Source organism: Lichenostomus cassidix, chromosome 1Aa (assembly GCF_008360975.1).
Source record: "Lichenostomus cassidix isolate B80296 chromosome 1Aa, HeHo_3.0, whole genome shotgun sequence".
Taxonomy (NCBI): domain Eukaryota; kingdom Metazoa; phylum Chordata; class Aves; order Passeriformes; family Meliphagidae; genus Lichenostomus; species Lichenostomus cassidix.
Window position 1 is genome coordinate 52976012 of NC_139480.1, and position 25770 is coordinate 53001781.

A 25770-nucleotide genomic window follows, 5' to 3' on the forward strand; every position below is an offset into this window, starting at 1 on the left:
CAGGTCTTTCTGTGCCCACAAAGTTAAAATAGTGACCTGGCCTTAACCTCTTTCTCTGAAAATGTGTCCCTACACCCAACTCAGAGCAGGAACTGTCCTTTCCCCAAATGCCTTCCATTCCCAAAGGATGGTATCCCAGTTCCTGACCTCCACAGTAACAACTTTATAATCTCCCACAGCCTGGCTGCTACCCCTGGAGAAGAGTCATTCCGAAACGGAGCTGATCACATGAGCTGGACAGTAAGAGACCTTATTTTTTGTTGTGTGGTTTTGGTTTTTTTAAGACTTTATTCGTCTAACATGCTTGACCAAAAATTACAACATTCAAGTTATGCCAAAATGATTAAATAATCTTTAGGCTTTCATACCTCAAGTACTTTAAATGATATTTTGAAGTAACAGTTGCTTTCATATCCTTTCCACATAAAAATACACAGTATTTGGAAGATACCTTAGGAAAAATTATTTTTAAGAGAATAGTTTATGGTTGACATAGAAATTTTGCTGAGGCTAATAAAAGGACCTCTTCCCCCAACTTTAACATTTAAGTGCCGTGAGCGAATGTAAACATTTCAGACTTTAACATACAGCCAATTTCCTGCCACATTTGTTGCAAACCACTTGAATTGTGACTAGCTAAGCCACTCTTATTCTAACTACATGCTATTGTTCATCTTCCCAATGACGACAGGAGTTCATATTCAACTGTAAATTTCAGTTCTTACTGATTTAGGAGCTGATCCTGAAATTTCTACAGCAGTAGCTTTGACAAAATCTGAATTCATGGCAGACTGCTCATGCACTTGTGAACCACTAGCCCAAAAACCAGTTGCAGGCGTCACCTATTGTTTTGGGTTTCGTTTCCAGGAAAAAAGCAGCACATCAGTCACCCAACAGATTACAAGAAATAACAGACCTGTGACTTGTCATGTTTTCTGGGGTCTAATGGCTTCTTGTGGATCCACAGCACCAGTCAGTTACTTGGCAGAGCTGCTGCCCACGGGAAGCCAGTGGAAAGCAGAGTTTGGGCTCACCTTGCTCAGAATCGAAGCTCACACGGCCTGGTTTTGCAACACAGGTGTTTTAAATGGTTGATGTGTATAATGTACATGCAGCTGCTACGTGAAGCTCACATTTACATCCATGTATCAGCCAGGAAGTCACACCCACAATTCTCCAATGCATGTGTGCAGATGTGGGCTGGGCACAGACCTGCAACCAACTCTGAGCTGTGGTGCTGTGGTCTGCCCAATGTGTGTGAAAAACATTATTTTCTAGATGCTGTCAGCCCCAAATTCAGGATGTCCACATTCAGAATGCAGCAGTTAAATTATCTCCATCAAGGCAAAAGGACACGTTTGTTAGTTCAAAGCAGAAATCCATTTCTCACAGGGTATGGCTGAAGCCCTTTTTTTTTGTGGGTGGCTTTGTAATCAACTTTTAAGCTTCTGCCCAGGACAGGACTCCAGCAGCTCCAACACCTCTGCTAACTGTTCAGGAGAGCTGCATGGGCAGCACCATGGCTGTGTATCATCCCAACCAGCTCCTGACATGTTCCCTGCTTTGCCTGGTGCCACAGATGGATTTCTGCTCGATGTGTCCTGGGCCTCTCTCAGCAGTGTCCATGAGTGGCAAACAGCAGTGCCAGGTGCCCTGAGGTGACCTCTGCTCTGTCCATTACTCACAGCCACTCAGGAGTGCGTGCCCAAACCACACCTTGGGATGGAGCCTTCCCCATGACAGCTGTAATGTTTCCCAAGGACAAAATCATCACAATAACATTTAACCACTCCTGACCAGGGCCGAATTCAAACCAGTAATCTCATCATTGACTGCATGTCCCTTTAGCAGGTTTTAAACCAATGGTCCCAGTGGGTTTTATTTAAAATACCATTACTAATCATTGGGTGAGCTTTTTGTGGGTTTTTTATCTTTTTTTTTTCCTTAAATACAATCACATATCGCCATACCATAAACACAGTTATATTTTTTCTTTCTTTCTTTCTTTTTTAAGGGAAATGTCATCCTTTTTTTTTTAATCCTTTTTTTTTTACAGGCGAGGCCAGGTTACAAATTCCTGAGTTTATACTGCACTTAACACAGTCTCCCTTCTTGAATGTTGAGCTGTTTACAGCATGCTGGCAATATGCACCATTTCCCTTACCATCTGTAATGCCAGATGTAGTAAAACTTCATTTCAGTACAGTGAATTAGGGCCTCTGTTGCGTTGGTTTTGAATAGATGCAAAGACTTGACTTAGGCCTGGAGGACTTGGAGTAATAGCTTTCCTCCTGTGACTGGTCATTTGTACACCATCTTTTATATTTGCTGCGTTGATTAAGGGAAAACATCTTTACCATCATTTTCATTTTCTCAAGAGCTCACTGGAAAACATTTGAAATGAGGAAATCCTAGTCTAAACACTTATGTTTAAACTGCAAACTTTCTTAAAGAAACACTCCTTTGAAAGACATCATTCTTTTAATAAGTCCCATATACGGTATATACAAAAGCCCCTACTAGAGATATATATATAGATATATATATATATATGTGTATATATATATATATATGTGGAATGCATTAATTTTTCTGTGTTCACAAACATTTTAATGGTGAAATGTTAGTCTTTAATCTGTTTCTGGCACCAAAATGTCTTTGTTCCTTGTCCACTTTTATTACTCTAAATTGATCTGTAAAGAGCTAGCAGGGAAAAAAAGAAGGATTTTGCTTTTTTTTTGTTGAATGGTTCCCTATTGGGATTCTCAGCCAGCAATATAAAGTTGCTAATGTGTTGGGTACAACTTTAAATCCTCATTATAATCATGTGTTCCTCGGAGTAGGTAAGTCAATAACTATAGGCGGATTAAGTGGCTGGTAATTCACAGTGCACACAGATGCATTCACATAGGTGGTAGTTCCATCAGCCATGACACCATAACCTACAAAGGAAGAAAAATTCTGGTTACTCTCATTATTCATTATTATCTTCTCTATTGTTTAATTTCCTTTAGCACAGAATGGTAAGGACCACATTTTTTATTACTCAGAAGGAATTTAAAAATTCTCTTAGTGCAAAACCTAAAAGTTCCCTGAATCAATAACATCTTCGTCCTACAGCAGAACTTTTTGTCATCTTTTAAACTGTGTAAGAAAAGCAAAATGGCCCCTCAGTAGTTGCTGGCTACTATTTCTGGCAGCCAGCTCACCAAACCTCCTCAGAAAGACCAATACTTTTCACTGCAAAGATTTTCTTCTAAAAACCTTTTTAGTTTTGGCATAGAAGATAGACCTTGGGCAATTGCAGCGTTTTCAAAAACATGCTTCTGATAATTTAGGGTCACAGCCATCACTGCAGCAAACCATGGGTGATTTTAATCTTCCCACCTGTTTTTCCTGTCCTGCATTGAACATCCTTTAAGCAACCAATGAAGAAAAAGTATTGCTTGACTAAGCCAAGGACATTTGCGTGTGCATCTGGGCAGGATTTGCCTAGTAGGAACCTCTCCTTGCTATGTCTTAGAACTTGTTGACCAAACTTGACAGAAAGGCACTAAAATGCCTGCCCAGGCAGAGAAAAAATGGCTTTATTAATGCACTAACAGACAAGGTGAATCCATACCCTAAAACACTGTAATATTACCACAGGAGAACACACACACACCAGTGGTGAAAAAACTTCAACTACATCTCATGTCTGGCTAGACACCCAAGGCAAATAATTCCAGAGCTAAATCTGCAGAAAAGCAAACTTCCAGCTCTAATGCCTGTAGAAATACAGTGAAATGCTGTTTCAGAAAGTGAAGAAGAAGCCCTTTGACAGCCCTGGTGTTATGAAAAAGCAGACACACTCTCCATTGTCAAAAACCTTTTAATGAATTACTAGGAAAAAAAACCCAAGCTTGATTATATGAAAGCTAAAAGCTTCATGTTGGAAACTTTCACTGAAGTTGATCAATATGAAGAATTGCATTCATAATCAGAAATATGTGATTTTGGGGAAATCACCTGGTAGAATGCGTTTGTACTAAGATTAGATCTCACCACTGACAAAGTTAATAGTGAAATGTATTCATTGCTATATACATTGAGTTCTATCTGCTCAAATCCTAGGTACCTAGGACCCTATGGTTTTTCTGAGTGCAATTCTGTGTCTTTCAGAAGCATTCAAAGCTGCATAATTTGCAAACAAAGAAACAGTAGCCAAATTCCCTTCTTTTTTGTTCCTCAAAATACCCTGAATAATGCAGGGCCTTCCTGCACCTCCCATGGAAAAGCCACACTATAATTAGGGACTAGGGAGGAAAGAAAACTCTGTCAGGCTCCTGTCACAGACATCTCTTTAAATCACTTTCTCTTTGCCACAGAACAACTGTTCTGAGGAAAACACCAAGTGCATGGAGGACAGTCAGCACAGCAGCTGGGACTTTCTGTCTCCTCCGATACACATTTGGAGAGAACAGAATCAGCCTGCTAATACACTCTTTTTGCTTGAAGACTCCTCAGGCTACAGCTTTCACTCCTGTCCTACTGCCAACAGAGTTTCCTTGGCCATGACCTCAGCTAAGTGCTGGCTGTGATGGGGAAACCAGGATTTTAGCCAGAGCCCCTGCCATGCTGTTTGTCCCTTCCATGGGTGGATCACAGCAAGCCCATGTGCAGAGGTATTTTTTGGCAGACATGGCAGTGCAGAGAGGGAATAGGGAAGAAACATCTTACAAGCATCTCTTTCCCCCAGATGTTCAGTAAATGACTGCTGCAGATGTAGCCATGCTCACTCAGAGGAAGAACTCATCTGTTCAAATCATGCATTTTCTCTCCAAAGTGCAGCTTTGTTTGCACAGGCTGCCTGCAATGGGAATTCTCCTCTGCAGAGATTTAGCATCCCACTGAAAAACAGGCTCTGCAGTTCCCCATTTGTTTTCTCTAAATTATGATAGTTAACAAGAAGAGTACCTTGTTTCTCTGTTTTCCTACCTACTGTGCCAACTACAAGATTTACCATTCTATGGAGGTGCCATTCTCTCCCCCTGAGAGCCAAAGTTAGGCTTGATTTTAGCAGATGTGGTTTTGTTTACCTGCCTGAAGCTTCATGGCTCACTGTTTGCTTATATCCCCTGCAACACTCTTGGCTTACAGTTTCTGGAATGACAGTGAGTTTGAAGTGTATTCACCTGCTCTCTTGGTTGGAATATCAAAGACTGCTCTAGCAGCATTCTTTGTTTACTCTGTGATTTAACAGCATTTTGGAAATTACCCAGGCATTAGCAGATCACCACAGATGAGACACATGAGGAGAATAATGCTAATCTTTGAGCTATAAAATGATGATCTGAACTTCTTATCCACTCATTTTACACCACCAGCAATGTCACTTCTCATGTGCCATGGTAAAAGCCCCCAGCAGCAAGTCAGAGAGGGACTTCTTGGGAAGGGCAATGGTTCTTCACAAAACCAGGAGTATCCAAATGCCAGCTCCTCCAGTTTTTCCATTTCTACACTGGTGAGACCCACAAGGATCCTACAGCAAAGGCTGGAGCAATCCCAGAAGCAGAAAACTAGCCTTAGAAGCACCCCTCAAAGCATTCCTACCCAATTTACAAGCACAGAAGCTGAGATACAGAGATCTTACATGAATTATTGTGAAGCACAGATTCAGCTGAGGAAAATATGATCCCTCAATCCTGATATTTAGTCACTTTCTGTAACTACTGGACTTGTGTTCTTATTTTAAAATTCACACTGATCATCCCAGTGAAGGAAATATCAACCTGTTTTATAGGTGTAGAAACTGAAAGAGAAGCTCAAGTAAAAATATTGGAATGTGGGTATCAGCCAATTTCTTCTCTATCTATGTAGCTAAATATGTATCTGAATTGTAGAAGTGCTTCTGTTCAGACATTCAAATTTGAAAATGCTCTTTAAACCTTCGCTGTTTGTGGTTTCTAAATATATATAAAAATAGAAGTTTTCTGACCTTCATGGATATGTCCAAAAACATGAAGCCTTGGCTGTATTCGTCTCTGGACTGTGTTCAGCAGCTCAACACATCCTACCCGTTGCATTTTCTTAGGAACCCAGTCAAGAAAACCTTTGGAAAAGAAAGGAAAGCTTTAAAAGAAGACAGGCAATCCACAAAGTTGTGCTGTTACACAGCATTTTTGAGATTTCACATCTCATGGATTTTCACAAACAGACACAGAAGAACTGAAATGGCAAAAACTGTCTGCCTTGGTAAGTAGAAGAGGAAAGAAAGAAAAAATACTGGAGGAAAACCAGAAAACCTCATCTGGATAAAAAGGACTATGATAGCTCTTTCCAGTTTTTTTCAAAGAATATAAATAATCATTGCAATCAAAGCATTTTTTGCACTGTTGTTAATGGAAAAACTCAATGCTCTACCCATTTTTCTTCCTGAAGAGAGTGAGATGTAAAGAGCAGTGAGTCCAAAGCAAGTCTCTAAAGAATTTAAATGAACATTTAACTCTCTAAATCCAATCCTGGGATCTACTTTTTTACAATGAACACTTTAACTGATGAAATGGAATCTGTGTTGCCAATAATAAAACTATATTGTTATCACATTGAATCCTGCAGTAGTGGAACTCAGGTGAGGAATCTACTGCATCCCCAAAAAATTACATCCTCAAGGAAAACTGGCTTAACCACTTCATGACACTTTTCAAACTGATGCATCTCAGGTAGGAAGAGAAACTCAGGCCTTTTGCAAAAGATTTCTTTAAGTGTTGCATTTCCTTGCACAAAAGTTGTGGAAAAAATGTATTTCTTATAAATATAGACAAAAATGTTACATCAACTTGCCTCTTTGTCTAAAAATACTGCAGGGGGATGTTTAGTGCCAACTGAAGTCTCCTGTTTCCTTCCAAGCAATGGTTTAAGGAGGATGTTGTTGTATTGGAGTGTTTGCAACACCCAATCTGTTTTCTTTCTATTGTTCAGTCACTTTCATTGGGCTGAAATTTGGAAACCTGAAAGATAAAACCTTCCTGGTTTTGTTTTGTTGCTCTGATATTCTCCCTGTGCGCCTGCCACAGGTTTGCATCTCTTGGATTGCTGCAGTAGTGTGAATATATTGTGCCTTCAGCCCGAGGTTCAGAGCCTGGACCTGGTTTTCATACATTTCCTTTTGATGTCCACTCAAGCATGGCTAAGCAGCCAACCAACTGGCTTAAAAGACCAGAAGAGTGGTATTCAAGCTCTTGGACAAGCTCTCAGATTTGCTAGAGCTTCAGGGTAGGTTCACACATTGAGAAATGCCTCTTTAGCTGCCAGCGCTTGAAAACCAGGCTCGGTGAACTGTGAGGTTTTATGAAAATGGCTAAAGTTTGCACTTGTATCATAGCTACTCCTTGAGGTAAGTTCAATTTTCAGAAAAAGGTTGGGAATGGGGCATCCTAAGTGCCAAAAAGAGGAAGTTCTGATCAGGACCAAAGACCTGAAGGTGCTGCTTGGCATCTACCAGGGGATGTACAAAGAGAAAGCCCCACTGAAGTATGGCCAGACAGAGCAAAGCTCACTTCTGCTGAATTCCCTCGTGTCAGCAAAGGGAGGTCAAAATGCACTGAGGAAAACAGGATTTACAGTGTCAAAGTGAGGCCAGCAATTACTCTGGAATCCAGTCATGCTTTTTCTTTTTCAGAGTAAACATATTATAACCATAGGTTTCATTACTTCAATGATTTGAAATAGTTAATTGTCAAAATATCCACAGTGAACATAAAGTGGAAAGTATTTCCACTTCAAAAACTTCACAAACAAAAATACATAAAATTAACTTCTCCATTAAATTAAGCATTATTTATGTTGAACATGTTTTTGTTTACATGCATTATCACCCTTCTGAAGCCTTCCCATATGTTTGCAGCTTATTATGTACACCTGACTACACAAACTAAGAATAATTGATTACACCTAGCTAACAATTAGAGTTCATCTTAGGGGTTTTTTAATGTTTGGTTACTTGAAACAGGTTTCTGCAGCTGTCAGGAAAGTATAAATCTTTGTCACAGACAATCAAGCAGACAGCTGCAAATGAAGACTTAAAGGTGAAATTAAATTAAAAACAAAGAAAAGAAAGTGAACTTTTGGAAAGGAAAGAAAAGAATCATAAATGCAGATTTTTAGGAAACAAAAACATGACGATATGGAAATGAGCATTACCACTGATCCCATAATCACAAACACTATATTTCATAAGCTGTGAAATATATGGCATATCGTTATTAATTACAAACAGGTTATTAATAAAATGGTCAAAAATAGCTGTTTCAACTCATATTTTCTCATCCTGTGTGAACCTCCCATGTATGCCTGCCCTGGTTTCATCCCAAAGCACAATGCTAAAACAGAAGAGAAAAATCACTCGGATTTTTGTTACATGGCTTAATGAAAAACAAAGTTCATTAACTCTTAATGGTGCTTCTGCATCTAAACCACACCATTTCAAATTTATGTAATAATGGAGTATGAACTAGTTTAGGAGGATGCACACTCTTTTGAAGTGAGGGATTGAGAAAACAGTACAGAAAATGGATGATGGACAGAATTTAGGCAGCCATGCTGGAGAAAAAAAATGGAAATTGCAAGAGGGCTGATTGCTATTTATGGTCATTAGGAGCAGCTCCAGTGAGGTTCTGAGTTCCAAGACCAGAACAACAGGAATCAGCTTTCTGGTTAAAATAATTGGCTGGAAGGGTCAAGGAGGATCCTGTCTCCCAAAAGCTCTGTGGCCAGAGCTGCACAAAAAGGTGGTTCTGCAAGTTAGGCAGAGTGCTAATTCCTTGGGAGTGGCATATATTTGTTGCCACGGGTGTCAGGGAGAGCAACAGCTCCTGCCCTCAGGCAGGAGTACTAATGGATCAGTGAGAGAGAGACAAAGAAACAGGAACTTCTGAAAAACAAGAAAATTCTTGGGGATGGTTGAAGATTAAGAACTGAAAAAAATAGAGAGAACACATACTGAGACATGGAGATGGAGGGAATTCACATTATTCCATTACAATCACTGGAGATGGGTGGCACTCCCTCAGAATAAGTACCATTATTCATTTACTTTTCAATTATTAAATTTACAATTAAATTTATTACTAAAGTCTGTCTGTTGAGTGCCAGCTCTGCAGTGCTCTTTAGGGATCCTCCTCCCTCTCCTGATCCCAGAGGCTGCTGGAGAGGCCTGGTGGCTAAAATGGTTGAAGCTGGGTGGTGTGAACCCTCTCTCCACTTTCCAACACTGGATTTCAAGAGAATTTTTAGTCACCTGAAGATTGGGTTGTTTTACAGTGGTCCACTGGTTTGAAAAGCAGTTTTCTAAGTGCTGAAAAAACTTCTGAAAACGTTTTAAATATGACATAATTAAAACTACATCAAAGACACAGCATCATGCCATGGATGCTAACAGGGATTGCCCCCAGACCAACTACTTAGGGCTGGGATCTCTGGGCTGCAACACTTAATTTCTGATGTCCACTTTTACCAACAGGTTCGTATTAAAATCAGTGCATGGCGTGGCATGAGACTCCACTTAGGTGAAGAATCAAAACACACACCCCTAACTGTGAGAAACCCTCCTCACAAAGAACTACTTTCCCCCAGGATTAGCGAGCAGTGGAATGCAAACACGTCTTTCTAAAGAAAACAAAACACAAACCCTTTAGATACTTTCTCCTTCCAGCTCTGAAAGAGAAGAAAGGGTGGAAGACGAGGGTTTTAGCTTCAGGAAATTGGGGAAGCGAAAGGTTTAGAAAAGCAAACTGCCTTAATTTCACACAAAGCACAGTAAGACTCAGCAGAACACTTGAGTACATGCTTCTTTTTCATGTCCGTTTATCAAATTAGTGAGAGTCAAACACACAGTTGCATTAAATATAGACTGCTGTATGTTAAATAGGTTGAAAAAAGCTTAAAAGACTTAAGCCTTTACTGAATGTGGACAAGTCTTGTGTGATTATGTTATTTCTGTAGCAAAGATAATGTCAAAATTTTCTAGGAATACAAGAAATCTCTTAAGCTTTTCTATTACCTATATTAATATTTGGAAAACACACATGCAAAACTATTTCTTTTTCATCTGTTTGTGTGGCCAGATTGTTTTACAGATAGGCAATTCAACCATCCTTTCCAAAGAACAGGCAAACAATGGGGAGCATCTGGATTTGTGAGGCAGAAGATGCACCAAGTCATCATGATGAGAAAAAATAGAGCTTCTGGGTACTTTTTGGTGGGGGAATGCTATTGCAAGTCAGGGAGAAAGTGATAAAAAATAAGAACCTACTCCTGCATATCTCTTCAAACAGGCTTCATGCTTTCAATCTAGTAATTTCACCAGAGGCAGATTAGACACATGCATAGGAAAACCAGACCCTGCTTATTTACACAGTTTACTATGGGTTTATGTGTTTTAGTTTTTGTGCCATTATTTTATTCCCTGCCATTGAGCAACAGTATCATAGGTAATCATGAGCTGAAGTCCTGGTGCTGCTGAAATCAGTATGCATGTTACTTGTAACTTTTGTAAGCCAGGATTGCACTCTTATTCTGAGGAGAGCCATCAGTTACCATATAATCATCTGAAATACACAGCTAAGAGCACTATTATTTTCTTACCGAGAGGTGGTCCATGTGTTATAAGAATATCTATTCCATCTGGAATAAGGTTCCATTTCTCTAATAGTGCTTGGCCTCGTGGAAGATTAAAGCCCCAGCCATAAAACCAAGGTTGCCTGCCAAGAGAGGAGGAGAATGTCTTCAGTGCTACTTCCATGTACTGGTTATCTAATTAAAATTCTGAGGTTGACTCTTTACTACCATGGAATTTGAAGACACAAATAACATTCATTTTCTTCTGTGTGTGCACAGTAATCCCCTCTTTCCATACAACCAGCGCTGTTTAACTTGTGTGACAAATCAGTACAGTCCTCCCCATTTCCAGTAGACAGCACACAGTAAAATATTCACAGTATTCCTCCAACTACTTACAAGCCCTGGATACCAAGATCTCCATGTGTGGAATATCACGCTGACTCTCACAACATTTAGAAGAACAGCTGCCTCAGACACCTACATGTGATTTATGTTTCACATTGGCTCCCATCACGTTTGGCCCTTAGCCTATGACCAGCTGGGCCAGGACAGACCCTGGCACCATGACAGATCCTGCTCCCAAGTCAGAGACATCATCTCTGCTGCTTTGTTTCCCTAATTGGATACACCCCATCTGAACAAGAATGCTGCTGCTTCTCTTACACTGTACATTTCTTCTGTCCTCTGGTGTGTTGACTTGCTTTTAAGTAAGACTTTCCATATTCAGGATTTCTTATCAGACAGGCATTTACATTTTTTAAAACATATTTATGGAGTAGCTCATCATGGAGCAGCGGGACTGTAACACTGCCAGTCAGAACACAATTTATCTGTATCTTGCTATCCCATTGATTAAAAAACTATATTTCACAGTAATTATATCACAATGTTAAATTATGTCTTGCTGACTAGGCTCCAATTCTAGGACATAAAAATTGAGGGGTTAGTTTTAGGTCAAAAGTTTTAATAATTTTTTGACTGACATCTTCTGCCCATACCCATATTTGAAGAACAATGAACAGACTGATTTTCTTCCAGAGACAAAAAGAGGCTCAACTATTGATGACCAAAAAGCTTTCTTTCTCATCCCCTACCTCTTCATCACATGCCCTGGATAACCAGGGTCTTGAGAACAGTTGTCCCAGGGAAAAAACGGTGAAACTTCGTACATCTGCCATTGGGAGCAGAAATATATCCCAGCATCCAGAAGCTTTGATGAGGGAGGTGAAGAAATTGTGTGAAGAAGAGATGCTAACAGCACTAGCAGTGAGACACAAATCTTGTTCTGAGTTACATTGCTCAGGCCAAGGCAGCTGGCTAAGAAATAGACACATCCCTACATCAGGCCACAAAGTCATGCTTTTCTGGTCACTGGTTCAACATTCCAAGCAGCCTTTCCTCACCCTCCTGCTGCCAGTGACTATATTGAAGTTCAGGGGAGACCTTATCCCTTTAAAATTTCCTGAAAGGGGGTTTTAGTGATATGGAAGTTGTGTACTTCCTCCCAGGTAACAATCCTTACATTCAGCTCACCGCTGAGAGGAGGAGAGTATTTTTACCAAACAGGAATGCCCTAAAAATAAAAAACTTGAGGTTTGCAAGGTGCTTGGATATTACAGAAATAGGAGGCTTTACAAAAATATTCTGTGGTTGGCTTTTTCTGAACTCTTCATCCATTCCTGCCTTGGGATTGCATTCCACACCTTACATGCCAAGTACATTTCTTCACTGAGATGAAAATACACAACTGTTTGACAAATTGTCTGTAGGCCCAGAGCATGCTTTCCAGGAGCAAGAGCTCACTGACAGAAAATATTTGCAAGGGCAAATAGGTGGCAAAAGAAGCTGTCAGCATGGTAAATCATGTTTTTAAAGCCATTGACAGTGGCAGTGGATTTGCATCCCTGCTCCCACTCCTCGTCCCCAGGTCCCCAGTGGGAAGTGAGGGGAAGCACCATCCCACAGGTGTGCTAGACACAGAAAAGATACTGAGGGCAAAGGCCAGTGTTTGCCCAAGAAGAAAACATCCAAAACTTATGGAATAATTATTTTAAGAACACAGTGAAGCATTTTTAAAGAGAAATAATCATGACAGCCACAGGTCTCACCAGAAGTCAGCTTAATCCTGCTGAAATCCAGATGACCACAAACGGCACCCGCAGCTGTGAGAGCCTCTGCCTGCCTCTACCAGGGCTGGACTACACACAGCCACTTTCCAAAAAGCCTATTTCCCCTTATGAATAGGCATGATCTGCTTATTAAGACAAGAAGCACTTTCCCCCATCCCTCCCTCCCTCCCGCGCTGCCTTTGTGGTGACTGCAGCGCGCCGAGCGCGGGGCTGGTAAGTTATGCATGCTGGAGCTGTTCTTTTGTGAAGAGGAGATGTTACAACTTGTGTGATTTGCCATTATGCTGTCTTTTGTGACAATCCCGAGATGGAAGGAAATGTCTGGAATATTTCTGGCAAAAAAAAAAAAAAATATATATATCCCAAGTCCAAGAAAGGATTCAGTGGAGGATGTTGGCATGCTTTACAGCGGAGAGAAGAAAGACAAATCACACACTTCAGTGCCCCCCACCCCCAAAGCAAAAACCATCTTTATAAGCACATAGGGATTTTATAAATCCCCAGGTCCCTTCTTCTGAAAATTTATTACAAAACAGCCATCAAAGTTTCTGAGTAGGGAAAAAGCCCTCTTCTCTAATACCCATTAACGAGCCTGTGCCCTGGATATCATGCAAAGACAACTTTGTCTAAAATTTGCATTTATGATGGAACCTGAAAATGAAGTTAAATTCTTATATCAAGCACTGAATTTCTGTATTCCCAGATAGTGCCTCCTCAGGAAAAGTTTAATTATTTTTATAATGTATTTTTCAATAGTATTTTACATTTGACAAAAAAAATATTGTCATGTATGTTCTACAAGAGAATAATCCACTACTCTCAAAAATAAAAAAAGCCAACCCAAGAAAAATTTATTTGGCAATTAAAGACATACATCATTAATGTATTTCACCTTTGAAGTGAAGCACTCATCTGTAGAAATGTACTTTGATTTAGGTCTTACCTTTCTCAGGCAAACAGTTTGAGTGCCTTGACACTCTACTGAAATGCAACCATTTTATTATTTTGATAAGAATAATGATTGTCTACATTTAAGACTCAAGGGGGAAAATATATCGGATGTGAATTTGTTTACAGCACAATTAACCTTCTGTTTAAAACATATGAACAAGTTTCACAGGTCAAATAATCTACCATTCAAAAAAGGGCTGAATTATCAGAGTTTGTGCTAGCAGTCGGATGTTGCTTTATGTACTGAATTTCTATCTTTCTGTTCTAAAGTAACCATTGGAATAATTTTCTTACAGAATGATAGTTGCTATGACAACCATAGCAAATTTTCCTTTTCTGAAACAGATGTCTCATTTAGTTGAAAATTAGAATGTGAAAAACCCATGGGAAAAATTAATTCAAACTTTAACAGAACACTGACTACAATGTAATCTCTTATAGGTTAACCCCTTAACATCTTTCTGCACTCCTGTAGTAACCTTCTCATAAATTCTAATTAAACCAGTTTAACCTCCTAGGAATGACCTTCTTTGCTATCATTAGCACTTTAGTTGTCTTTGAAAGGATCATTTCTGTTATAACAGTAACAGAAAAAAGTAATATTAAAAAAATATATATAATGGTCAAACCCATTACCCCTCTAATTATTTATTACAGGCTTTTTTTCTTTGATTCAGCTACTACTGGAAAGAACTACCATGTAGTCCAAGAATCCTTTTGTCATTTAAATGGGGCTTTACTTAGTTTTACATATGATCTACAGTAAGAAGTGGTGATGCACTACAATATTTGACCTGTCATTTATGTGAAAATGGAAGGTTTTCCATTTTCAAACCACCAGTACCCATCTCAGTCTGACATGAAGCCATACAAAAAATGGGATACTTGACTGGGAGAACTATCAACGTACATGGATTTTTCTACTACAAGCGATGAGAGGCTGAAATTTGATTCTCCATTACCTTGCTTCAATTTAAACATTCTAACCTAAAGAAAGGCTTCCTTCCTCTCCACGCACTTACCAGCTCAGGGGGACTCTCCAGAGAACCTGGGCATGCAAAAAGTACAGACCTGAAACACATTGAACCTCCCAATTTCTATTGTCTCCTTTACACTTTTTTTTTTTCAGCTGAAAGGCGAGTTCTCTCACTAGAATTCCTCTGCTTACCAAATAAATTTCAAAGGTTCACAAACACATGTAACTTGCTCCAGTCTTTTCTCCACCACAGTTGCCACTTTTCTCCTATGGGAAAATGAACAGATACTGGTTGGTGTCGGTGAAGAAGCTCAGTGGGAAAAGAATGGACCAAATCACCTTTCTCAGTCCTGCAACAGCAGATATTCCATATTTAGAAGACTGGACTATCCATGCTGAAAGGCATACTGGCAGGAGTGACTACTCAAGGGCCATGGAGCACCAAAAGGAGATCCAACAGTGGCAAACACAGGCAAAACTCCAACACGTCCTGATTCCTAGCCCAAGAAGACTCAGTGCTGGACATTTAGGTCTGAATTTTCCTGGTCTTGCTATAATCTTAATATCATCACTGCATCTGCCTTTTTCGCCTTTCCTCAGTAAGGAATTAACTATTTTACTGACTGTTTCTATTATTTTTTTATTCTACTTCCTCTCCAAGCAAGGATTCACAAATGTGGTTTTTCTTATGTTTTGTTTTTTTGGTTTGTGGGGCTTGATTTGGGTTTTTTGGGTGTTTTTGGGGGGGGTGGTTCTGGTTTGGGTTGGGTTTTTTTTTGGGGGGGGGGGTGTTTTTTGGTTTTGGGTTTTTTGTTTTGGTTTTGGTATTTTGCTTGGTTTTTTTTGGTTTGTTGGGGTTTTTTTTGTATCAGCCATTTCATCTAAAGTAGTTGTGAAATAACACAGGTCTTTTTATCTTTTCTTTCTTGCATGCAAAAGGGCCATCCAATGCAGGAAGGGAAGGGACAAAAGCAGCTATCAGTGCTACGAATGACTGGCAGGGCACTATTTGTTTAGAGGCTTTGAAATTTCATTCAACATCTTGACATATGAGCCAAACATGACTGAGATCTAAGGAAACACAGGTTTCAGAAGTCCTGAGGAGCATGAGAAGATTTATATTACAACTAACTTCCACGTGAGAGAGACAAGGGTGGTATGATTTTAGAGAAGTGAAAAAAGGAATTAAACTATGCAAAAAAAGAAATTTAAATTCTCTCATTCTTATTATTGGAGCCAGGTCTTCTTTAATGAAAGGTAAGAACTTATAACTAACAAATGGAAATGATGGTTAATCTCATCTAAGATTATCCCTTGAAACACATGGCCAGAAAGTCCAGTTCAGCAGGTAGAAAGGAGAAAGCAGGAGGGAGGTGCTCAGACATGAGATGGATTGCAGAGCATCAGGAGATTGCAGGGAGCAGCAAATGCAACTCAGATCCTCTACCAGCCACAACACACAACTCTGCTTCCGTGGCGAAGTTTGCCTTATTTGCTTTGCATCCAAGATTGTCATTCTTGAAACTCTGAATCAAATTAAATTATTGTTTTCACAAAAGGAAAGAAGGATAAAAATCTGAGTGTGGCCCTTTGTCAGTAATTATTTCTCTTGCAATTTGAGTTACACATGAAATATTTCATCTTTTGTTTAGTAAAGGATTTCATACATCTGTGACTGCGAAGAAGAAAGAATGAGCTATGACTAATAGGAACTGATCATTTCTAAACATTAATCTGTTATAAAACAATGAAAAATAAAATGAAATCTACTTTATCTTCATAACAAGAAAGCAAGAAGGTAACAGGTAAGGAGGAAAATTAATGAAAGATTGAATTTAAAATACGCCAGTACCAAATGCAAATAGTTTATCTCATTCTGCTGGAAGGCAAATGATAATACCCAAACTGATATTATTAAAAAATAATAAAACAAACAAAGGTAGAAGCTAATTTGGAATAATTAGTCCAAAGACTGAATGCTGAGGATGCAGATGTAGAACTGTACAGATTTTCAGTACAGTCTTAGGGACTTAATGCAGAGATAAGGTCTTGAGTTCCTGATGTCTTAGAGCCTGTTCCCTCAGTCTCTCTGATTCTCAGTATGTAAAAATATAGATACAGCCAGGTTATCCAGCCCATACTTCAGATGCTGATAGCTGGCAGCCACAGCAAGAGGGGGTAGGGGAGGAATTAACAGCCCCTCTGTGCACAGTACAGTCACCATCTCATTTTAAAGATAAAACTTGCCATGAATGGGTCAATCTGGAAGGAAAAAAAAAAATCTGTGCATGGCATCTATGCATGGCATCTTTATGGTTATTCACTGTCAGATGCCCAGACAGCTAAAGAAAAAGAATGTTCTTCCACACTTCCAATTAATTGGTGTTTACTGTAGTCCCCTAAGACTCTGCAGGCGTTTGCCACCTGAGGAGATGGAATATCCCTTTTTTACAAGGAGGGGCTCTTCCTGCTGGAACATGACTAAAATATGTAGGATATGTAATAGATGCACTGAGAAATAATAAAAAAGGCTCTCACAGTAGCCACTGAGTTACTAAGCCTTTCCAGTTACATTTACCCCCAAGAGTTACTCAGTTTAGTAACTCACCAGGTTTACAATCTTGTCTCAAAATACTAGGAGTATTTAGGCCATATGGACTAACTGTCTGCCACTTCTTTTCTGATTTTCCTCTCTTGTTAATTTTTACCTTGTTTTACTTAGAAAAGTCAAAACCATTTTGATTTAACATGCATGAAAACGCTTCCAAAATTAATACTTTATTTCAACATGTGTGCATATAAGCATGAAGTGCATTATTTTTAATGTTTTCAGTTTAGCAACGGATGAACTTCTCATATAAAAAAGCACATATTGATACTTCATATTCCATGTGTCTACCTGAAGTGAATAAAATCCAAGCAATCCTAAACTCCATATTTATGTTTTCCCACAGTCCTAAATTCACTCCACAGCGCAGTGGTGGAAACAAACTCCTGCAATACAGCTTTCTATGCCAAAAAGGTGCATGTTTAACAGCCCTCCTTCAGCTATCTAGGAATCTGAGATACCTTAAAAAATGCACTTGGCTGATGTAAATGACATAATCAGAAATATATTTTACACACACAGGTGCATCCCTGTGTTGGAATATTTAGAGAGCTTTGCCTGAACTCAGGGAAACAAAGAGAGAATTTAAGACCTTTGGAAGAAGGGCTGGCAACTCAGGAGGACTACAAGGATGTTGTGGGTTATGCAGGGAAAAAAAGTAGAAGGGCTGAAGCCCAGAGAGAAGTTAATCTGTTTACTGCTGTAAAAGACAGTAAAAAAAAAAAAATCAGCAACAAAAGGATGGCTGAGGAGAATCTCCATCTTTTATTGGATGTGGGGGGGAAACACAGCGACAAGGACTGAGGAGAAGGCAGAGGCACTCAATGCCTTCAGACAGGCTGTTCTCACTGTACCCGGGCCCTGAGCTGGAAGACAGTGACAGGGAGCAGAATGGAGCCCCATAGTGCAGGGGGAAAGGGTCAGTGACTGCCACACCGAGACAGCCAAGTCGATGGGGCTGGATGGGATCCACCCTAGACCTGAGTGCCATCACAGGGCACGGGAAGGACAGCCAGGGGATCAGCCCCAGCCAGTGTGAGCTTATGACAGGCAGGTCCTGCTTGAGCCACCTGAGCTCCTTCTGTGGCATGGGGACCCCTCTGTGGATGAAGGAAAGGCTGTGGATGCATTTCCCTGGACTTCAGAAAGCCTTTGACACCATCTTCCACACATTCTCCTGCAGACAGCAGCTGCTCATGGCCTGGATGGGCACCTGCTTCACTGGGGATAAAACTGGCTGGATGGGCCCAGGGCCTGGTGGGGCATGGAGCCACATGCAGGAGGAGCCAGGCACCAGGGGTGTGCCCAGGGCTGAGTAGTGGGGCCAGCCCTGATAAATGCCTTTATCCATGATATGGACAAGGGGATCAAGTGCACCTTCAGTTCCCAAGTGATGCCAAGTTGTGTGGGAGTGTGGATCTGCTGGAGGGCAGGGAGGCTCTGCAGAGGGACCTGGACAGGCTGGATCCATGGGCTGAGGCCAATGGCCTGAGGGTCAGCAAGGCCAAGGAGCAGGCTGTGCCCTTGGGTCACACCAAGCCCTGCAGCTCCAGGCTGGGCTGGAAAGCTGGGAAAGGCCCTGGGGTTGCTGGGGACAGTGGCTGGACTGAGCCCAGGTGTGCCCAGCTGGGCAAGAGGCCAGTGGCACCTGGGCTGTCCCAGCCATGGGGTGGCAGCAGGGCAGGACAGGGACTGTGCCCTGTGCTGGCACTGCTGAGGCCACACCTCGAGTGCTGTGTCCAGTTCTGGAACCTCAGCACAGACATGAGGGGCTGGAGAGTGTCCAGGGAAGGGAACAGAGCTGGGGAAGGGTCTGGAGAGCCAGGAGCAGCTGAGGGAGCTGGGAAAGGAGCTCAGCCTGGAGCAAAGGAGGCTCAGGGGGACCTTGTGGCTCTGCACAGCTCCTGACAGGAGGGGACAGCCAGGGGGTCAGGCTGTGCTCCCAGGGAACAGGGACAGGATGAGAGGAAATGGCCTCGAGCTGTGCCAGGGGGGTTCAGGTTGGACATCAGGAGGAATTTCCTCATGGAAAAGGTGGTCAGGCACTGGAAGGGGCTGCCCAGGGAGGTTTGGAGTCCCCATCCCTGTTCAGAGGTGTTCAGAAGATGCATAGGTGTGGTGCACAGGGACAGGGTTTAGTGTTGGCCTTGGCAGTGCTGGGCTTGTGTTTGGACTTGATGATCTTAGATGTCTTTCCCAATCAAAACAATTTTATGATTGGTTCCAATTTACTCTGCTTTCTTAGTGGTGAAGAAAAATCCTCACTTTAATTCATTTTCAGCAATGCTCATTTATTAAATAAAATAATTTATGAATGGCAATTCCTAAGGAAGTGTTCTGATGTTAAGCAGTTTCACAAGTGGCAAATTACTTTTCCCCTTAAAATCTGGTGAGGAAAAAGAACTCAAGACAGCTGTGTTACAATTAGTTCTTGTGACAGTGGCCCTATTTACAGTTGTTCCTGCAGAGTCACCATCTCCTTCTTGATGTAGTAACACCTTTACTGTGTCAAACCCTGGGCAAAATGCACACATGCAAGCTACCACAGAGTAGGGAGGCTGATTCTCACCAGGTGTAAACAGCTCAAAAGCTGGTGGAGCACTGCCAAGTTATTCCAGCTGAGAATCAGCTCCACATAGACCCGCTCCAAACTAGTTGGCTATTTGTGTTTCTCTTGGAATATCGCCAAAGGGCTCATCGCAGCGCCCAACTGTGTTTACATCTTTGAAACATCCTGAAATTGCTGCTGTCTGAGACTACAGTCCAGACTACAGATAGAGCTGGTAGTCCTTTTGTTCAAGAAAAAGAAATGGGGGGGGGGGAGGGAAGTAACAAAACAACAAAAAAAAACCACTTGAAAATCAGCTCTGTCTCATAAAATTAAACTTTCAAGCAAATGTGAAAAATAAAGAGAAAACTGCTGTGGGGGATAGCAATCTCACTCTTGTGGTTTATGAACTGCAGGAAAGTGAAGCCAATTCCCCATGGTGAGATTACAGGTCTCCTCTTCTACAGGTCTTAAATTAAAAACCAGCTGAATCCAAAGTGAGCTAGTTTACTGGATCAGAAGATTCAATTATTTCTGCTAAGTAACTGAGTGTGAACTACTTCCTTTTAATAATATACAACTAATAATTACTGCCCAAGAAAGGACTTTTTTCTACCAAGCTAATTAAACTGAAGCAATATATTTTTCAACTGCTCTCAAGTTTAACTGAAGTGAGAAACATCAAAAAACAAATAAATGCAAATCTCCACTCACAGGAAGAAATACAAAGCCACACAATGTGTTCAGACATTTCAAGAAACAGGATTTGCCCAAAATAGTTACGTTGAAATCAACGTAATTTCTGGTCTATATTCGTGCACGTGTGTGTCCTGCACATTTGTACAGACACAGTGGACAAGCTGTACTGCAAAGGGGATGCAGAGCACTTTTGGCTTCATTAGCTCCTTAAATTCCCCCTGAAAGAGGTCACAGTTTAAAAACTGATCCACATCCCTAATACACAACATGCAAGAGGTGTCCAAATCACTGATTTTCCTCCACTGTGATACTTCTGGATTGAACTGTTCCAGACTTCTCAGCCTCAGGCAATGGTGGGAAGAAATTTTATTTGAGAGAAAACATTTTCTGGAATGTTCATTAAGCAAAAAAAAAAAAGGGGAAAAAGGGATAGTCTAAACTGCTGTAACTCAGGAGTACCTTACAACCAGAACTGATTGCATTGGTTGGACTGTGATGATATTTATGGACTACAATACATGTAGTTCAGTCTACATTTTCATTTGTTCACATACCTATTGCAGAGTTTAATTAGTTAATAACAACTATACTCATTCAGCATGATACAGAAAATTCAACTGGAGTTAACAAATTTTTAATTTTCTTCCATACACTTTTTTTCAGAAATGTTAACGATTCTTGCTAATTCATTTCAGTCACTTAATTTGTATGGAAGCATTCATTAAAAAGACCTCTCCTGAATTCAGTATGATTGCTCACATAAGCAACAGCACCTGTATACTTATACTTAGTGCCTGCTGAATGATACTCACATCTTCTGTATTTTCAAGTCATGCCAAAAAAAAAAAAAAAAAGCTTTCCAAGACAGATTTATCACATCAAATGCACCAATTTTGGCTAAAAAAATTTAGCTAAACAAAAAGACTAAGCAGAAAAATGATCCAGTGATCTGTTCCTAATGTTAAAACAGTGAGAATGTTCAATCTCACTTTCTGCCACTGGAAAACCTTTCACACTCCAGGAGTTCAGTATCGTTCAGTTCTCTGCACCACTTTCCCTGAACAGCTGAGCTTAATAGATCAAAATCATTTTGCAGGAAAAACCACACTTATGATCTTCCATATGCTGCAAACTAAACCACAGTGCATTGTGGTTTTAAGTATTTTAGAAGCAGCACTTCCAAAACGGAAAATGGTTTCTTGTAAGCATGAAAGACGAAACAAAAATATCACTCCAACATTCTGTTAAAATACAATTAAACCTGTATCTATGTGCCTCAGACTGATAATATATTTTAAACTGATAATATATTTTAACAGGATGATGAACTTTGCTTTCTGTCTTCTGAACATGTTGCTATTTCTTACACGTGTCACGCCTTACCTACCTTATACTGAATGCCTGAAAGAAAACATCTTCAGCATTCTCACCTTAGTAATACAGCCACATCAGGGAGGCTTAAATGCCAAATTTCTCTCAAAATTTCTGAAACCTGAGATGCCTCATTTCTAAATAATGAGTAGAGTCTATTATTCCCACTCATTACTTTCATTTTCTTCAAGAACCATCTCAGTCTACCTAAATTACTCACTTCTATTGCCTGCCTCAAAGACACTAATTAAAACGGCTCCAAATAGTTCCCAGCTTTAACAATCAGGGAACAAACACTTTTAAAACATATTTCTGAGCAACCAAAACCCAGCACTCTATAATACATCCACATCCAGGATTTCTGCATCCACCCAGATAAAAATTGAGACATGAAAACAAGCCACCTGCTCAGAAATCTACTAAATCTGAAGTTAGCCAGAATTTTAGAGGGAATTTTACTTCAGAAAACAGTACAGAAGCAAGTGCAGTTCACTTATTTGTATTTTTATCTTTTGACACAAGTGAGGGCGCAGCAAGAAGAGAATATAAAAGGATCAGGTATTTGACTAAGAAAAACATCTAGTATGGTTTTGTCCAGTAACAAAAATTTTGATTCCCTATATGGTTTTTTTATGTGCAAGATACTGAATAGGTTTTTTGATTTGAAAGGGGGCATAAGAACTAAGAATTGGAATGGTCACTTTCAAAGGCAGAAGTTTTTATTCTCTGTGAATTTTACAGGGAGTGAAACCCCCAGTGTAACACCTTGAGCTGCTGCTGCTGCTGCTCTGCATGGAAGCCACACTCCCAGCTTGGGAGGTTTGTTATGTTAAATGGAGTCAATATTTTATTTTAATACAGTTTCATTTTAATTGATGTTCACCTCAATGACTAAAAATTTGTACAAGGTCCGGGAAAGTAAATATTAGGCGATTCATCAATGGCAAATAAAAGCATGCCCCTCTCATGAAATGAATCTATAAATCTTTGCTACATCATTGTACTGATGGAAATGAGTTCAGTGAGGAATGGAAGATGCTGTTGTAGCCGTTCTTGAAAAGATGGAGGAGGAAGGAAGGCACTGAAATGGAGACCTAGGCATGGAGCCTGTGTGGAACCAAAATAAGGCTGCCTCAGTTCTGCCTTTGCATGGTCTGTGAAACACCCCTGATGACACACGGAATTTAGCAGCCTTTCTATGCAAAGTGCATGTGCACACATGCACACACTCAAAGAAGAAAGAGAACATTTGGCAAAGAGTAGAACACCTTTTATCACCTACTCTGTGATAAAACATGTATCAGACAAGAAAATAACACCTCAGATGAGAGTTACACACCCATGGCTAAGCACTGCTGACCACACTGGACATACAATTTGCATAGAGACACTTGGCTGGAATAGTCCAGACAACTGCACCAAGAAAAGAGACAACAGCTTGGAACTAATTTCCAGCCTTCCCACCACAGGGGGATGATGTTGATTTGGAGAATAAGACCCCTGTCGAGGCTGCTAGGGGCTGATACTCACTAATGCAACCCACATGCTGATGTCTTTTAGACTGGAAGGAATTCAGCCACCTCCTCTGACAAAGCCAGAGCTCACAGAAGAGCCTTCACCCAGTTTGCTAAACTCAATAAAAACAGGACTTGAACGGAATAAAAATGCTCCCTGCAAACACACCCTTAACTTTCTTCCCTCAGTTCTCAATTTTGGAAAAACCATGTTGCACCAGAGCTGTTGGTCCATGTGGAAACTTGCAGGGCCACATCTAACCCAAGCTCCACTGAAGGGAAGCTACAAAGCCCCAGGAGTCCAGCCCAGGCATCTGTCACTGCAGGATAAATGGTCACAAATTCCTTTCTAGGCTGATATTAATATTTGCTCTCCCATCATCCCTGACTGGGAAATTAAGAGTTTCTGAAGTTCAGAAGGCCTTTAACAAAAGAATGAAGGAGGAAATGAGAATATATAGACACTAGAAAAAAATTTTACTTCTGCAAAAAGAAAAATGAGGCTCTGTTTCACAGGAATAGGTCCCTCCAGAAAATCGAAGCCAAGTAAAAATCCACTCTGGATAATGAGTCTGGAGGCAATCTCATCCAAACGGGCTTCTTTAAGCTATCCAGGCCAATATGTCATTTAGAATAATGAAACTGTCATGTGTTTGCAAGAGAGTTGTGATTGTCCCTTCCTTTTCCACATGGTGGAAAATGGAAAAGAAGTGCTGCAAGAGAATAAATGCTCTCCTGTCACCTTGTATGCCTGTTTGAAAGCAGGAGGACCAAAATTTCTCCTGCAGTTGTATACATCTGCTTACAACCATTATGGAAAATCAGTAGCTAGGAAAAAGATCTCCTTCTGCCACTTGCGTTTCTTTTGCTCTATCAAGTAAAATGTGTACTCTTATTCTGTCACTAATGCACAATAATCCACCTTTTAATAGAAAGGCCACTAAAATTCCTGCCATTTTCCACAAGATCTGAGCATACACACAGAATACCTGTCCTTTAGCAGATGGACATATCTAATGAACTACAGTAGAAGACTGAAAATCTGTAACTCAAATACTCTCCAATAAATTATTGATATGGTTCCATGAATGATGTCTTCATAGAGATAGTACCCAGTCTGATGACACAGAAAAGACCTTCTGCTTCAAATCCAAATTCAAACTTCCACTATTATCTCAGCTTCCTGGCTTCTGAACCACCTGTTGGGACCATCTACTGCTTGTAGTGAATGCGATATCAACAGCAAATTCCCTGTTGAAAGGCATTTTTTGGTACATGCCCATTTCAGGTATCTGCCTGACACAGTTCTAGCTCCATAGTGGGGCTAATAGAATCACAAAAAGATTGCTGAAAAAGGACCTGGAGATCTTCAGTCCAACCCACCACTAGATCACTGCCTTTCACCACCACTAGATCTGGTCAGCCAGAACTGGCTAGCCAGTTGGAAAAACCCAAGGATGTATTCTCTGCCACCTCTCCGCTATATTTTTACTTTTATGTTAGGATTTTTGTGTTACCGAAAAATAAACTAAAACCCTCTAGAAAATGGCTTCACCTTTGGGAAGTCTTAGCAGTCCAAATTACATTATTTGGAATTATTCTATAGAATTATTTGTGTTATTCTATCTGCCAGTTTGACTATCCTCATAAAAGTTCAGAACAAAAAGGACATTTAAAAGTACTTTTCAATCAGAAGCTTTCCATTTTACAGTAAATGTTATTGGGGAACTAAATTCTTCTGTTTCACACTCACAGCAACTATTGCTATTGTCTACACAAGATTGTTTCCAGGTCTGTGAATATGTTCTGGCCATGCCCTGAGTTTTGCTGGGATGGAACCAGAGTGCATCTTCCTGTGACTAGTTTCTGGGAAAAAAAAAAAGAAATCAAGGTGTCCAGGCGTTATACTGAAGAAGACCCAAGAGAGCCTAGCATCTGGGCTGTACTACAAGGAAGTGCATTGCCAGCAGAAGAACATTGCCAGCAGCTCAGGCAGTGATCCTGCCCCTCTGCCCAGCCCTGTGAGGCACATCTGGACAGCTGTGTCCAGTCCTGGGATCATCAGCACAGGAGGGACATGGAGCTCCTGAAGCTGAGCCAGCGGAGGCTGAGATGATTTAGGGCCTGGAGCATCTCTGCCAGGGAAAGGCTGAGGGAGCTGGGGCTGCTCAGCCTCCAGAGGAGCCCAGCTGAGAGGAGCCTCAGCCCTGGGTGCCCCTGTGTGCAGGGAGGGTCAGAGCAGGGCCAGGCTCTGCTGCAGTGCCCAGCAATGGCACCAGAGAACAGCAGGGACTGAGCCCAGGGAGCTCCACCTGCACAACTTCTGTCCTGGGCTGTGAATGAGCCCTGAACAGAGACCAGAGAGGCTGTGGAGT

At 40.7% G+C, this 25770-nt stretch overlaps 1 protein-coding gene across 5 annotated transcripts in view; it reads right to left on the bottom strand.

The window, feature by feature from the left end:
* Nucleotides 1–268: 268 nt before the first annotated feature.
* Nucleotides 269–25770, bottom strand: part of MPPED1 (metallophosphoesterase domain containing 1) — a 59790-nt gene continuing 34288 nt past the window's right edge. For all 5 annotated transcript variants that reach the window (XM_085048988.1, XM_085048987.1, XM_085048984.1 and 2 more), the window contains 3 exons: nucleotides 10624–10739; nucleotides 5978–6091; nucleotides 269–2942 (listed from right to left, as the gene is read on the bottom strand). In XM_085048988.1, coding sequence (XP_084905114.1) covers nucleotides 2824–2942; nucleotides 5978–6091; nucleotides 10624–10739 — 349 coding nt within the window. In that variant the 3' untranslated portion in view covers nucleotides 269–2823. The remainder of the gene's footprint in view (nucleotides 2943–5977; nucleotides 6092–10623; nucleotides 10740–25770) is intronic.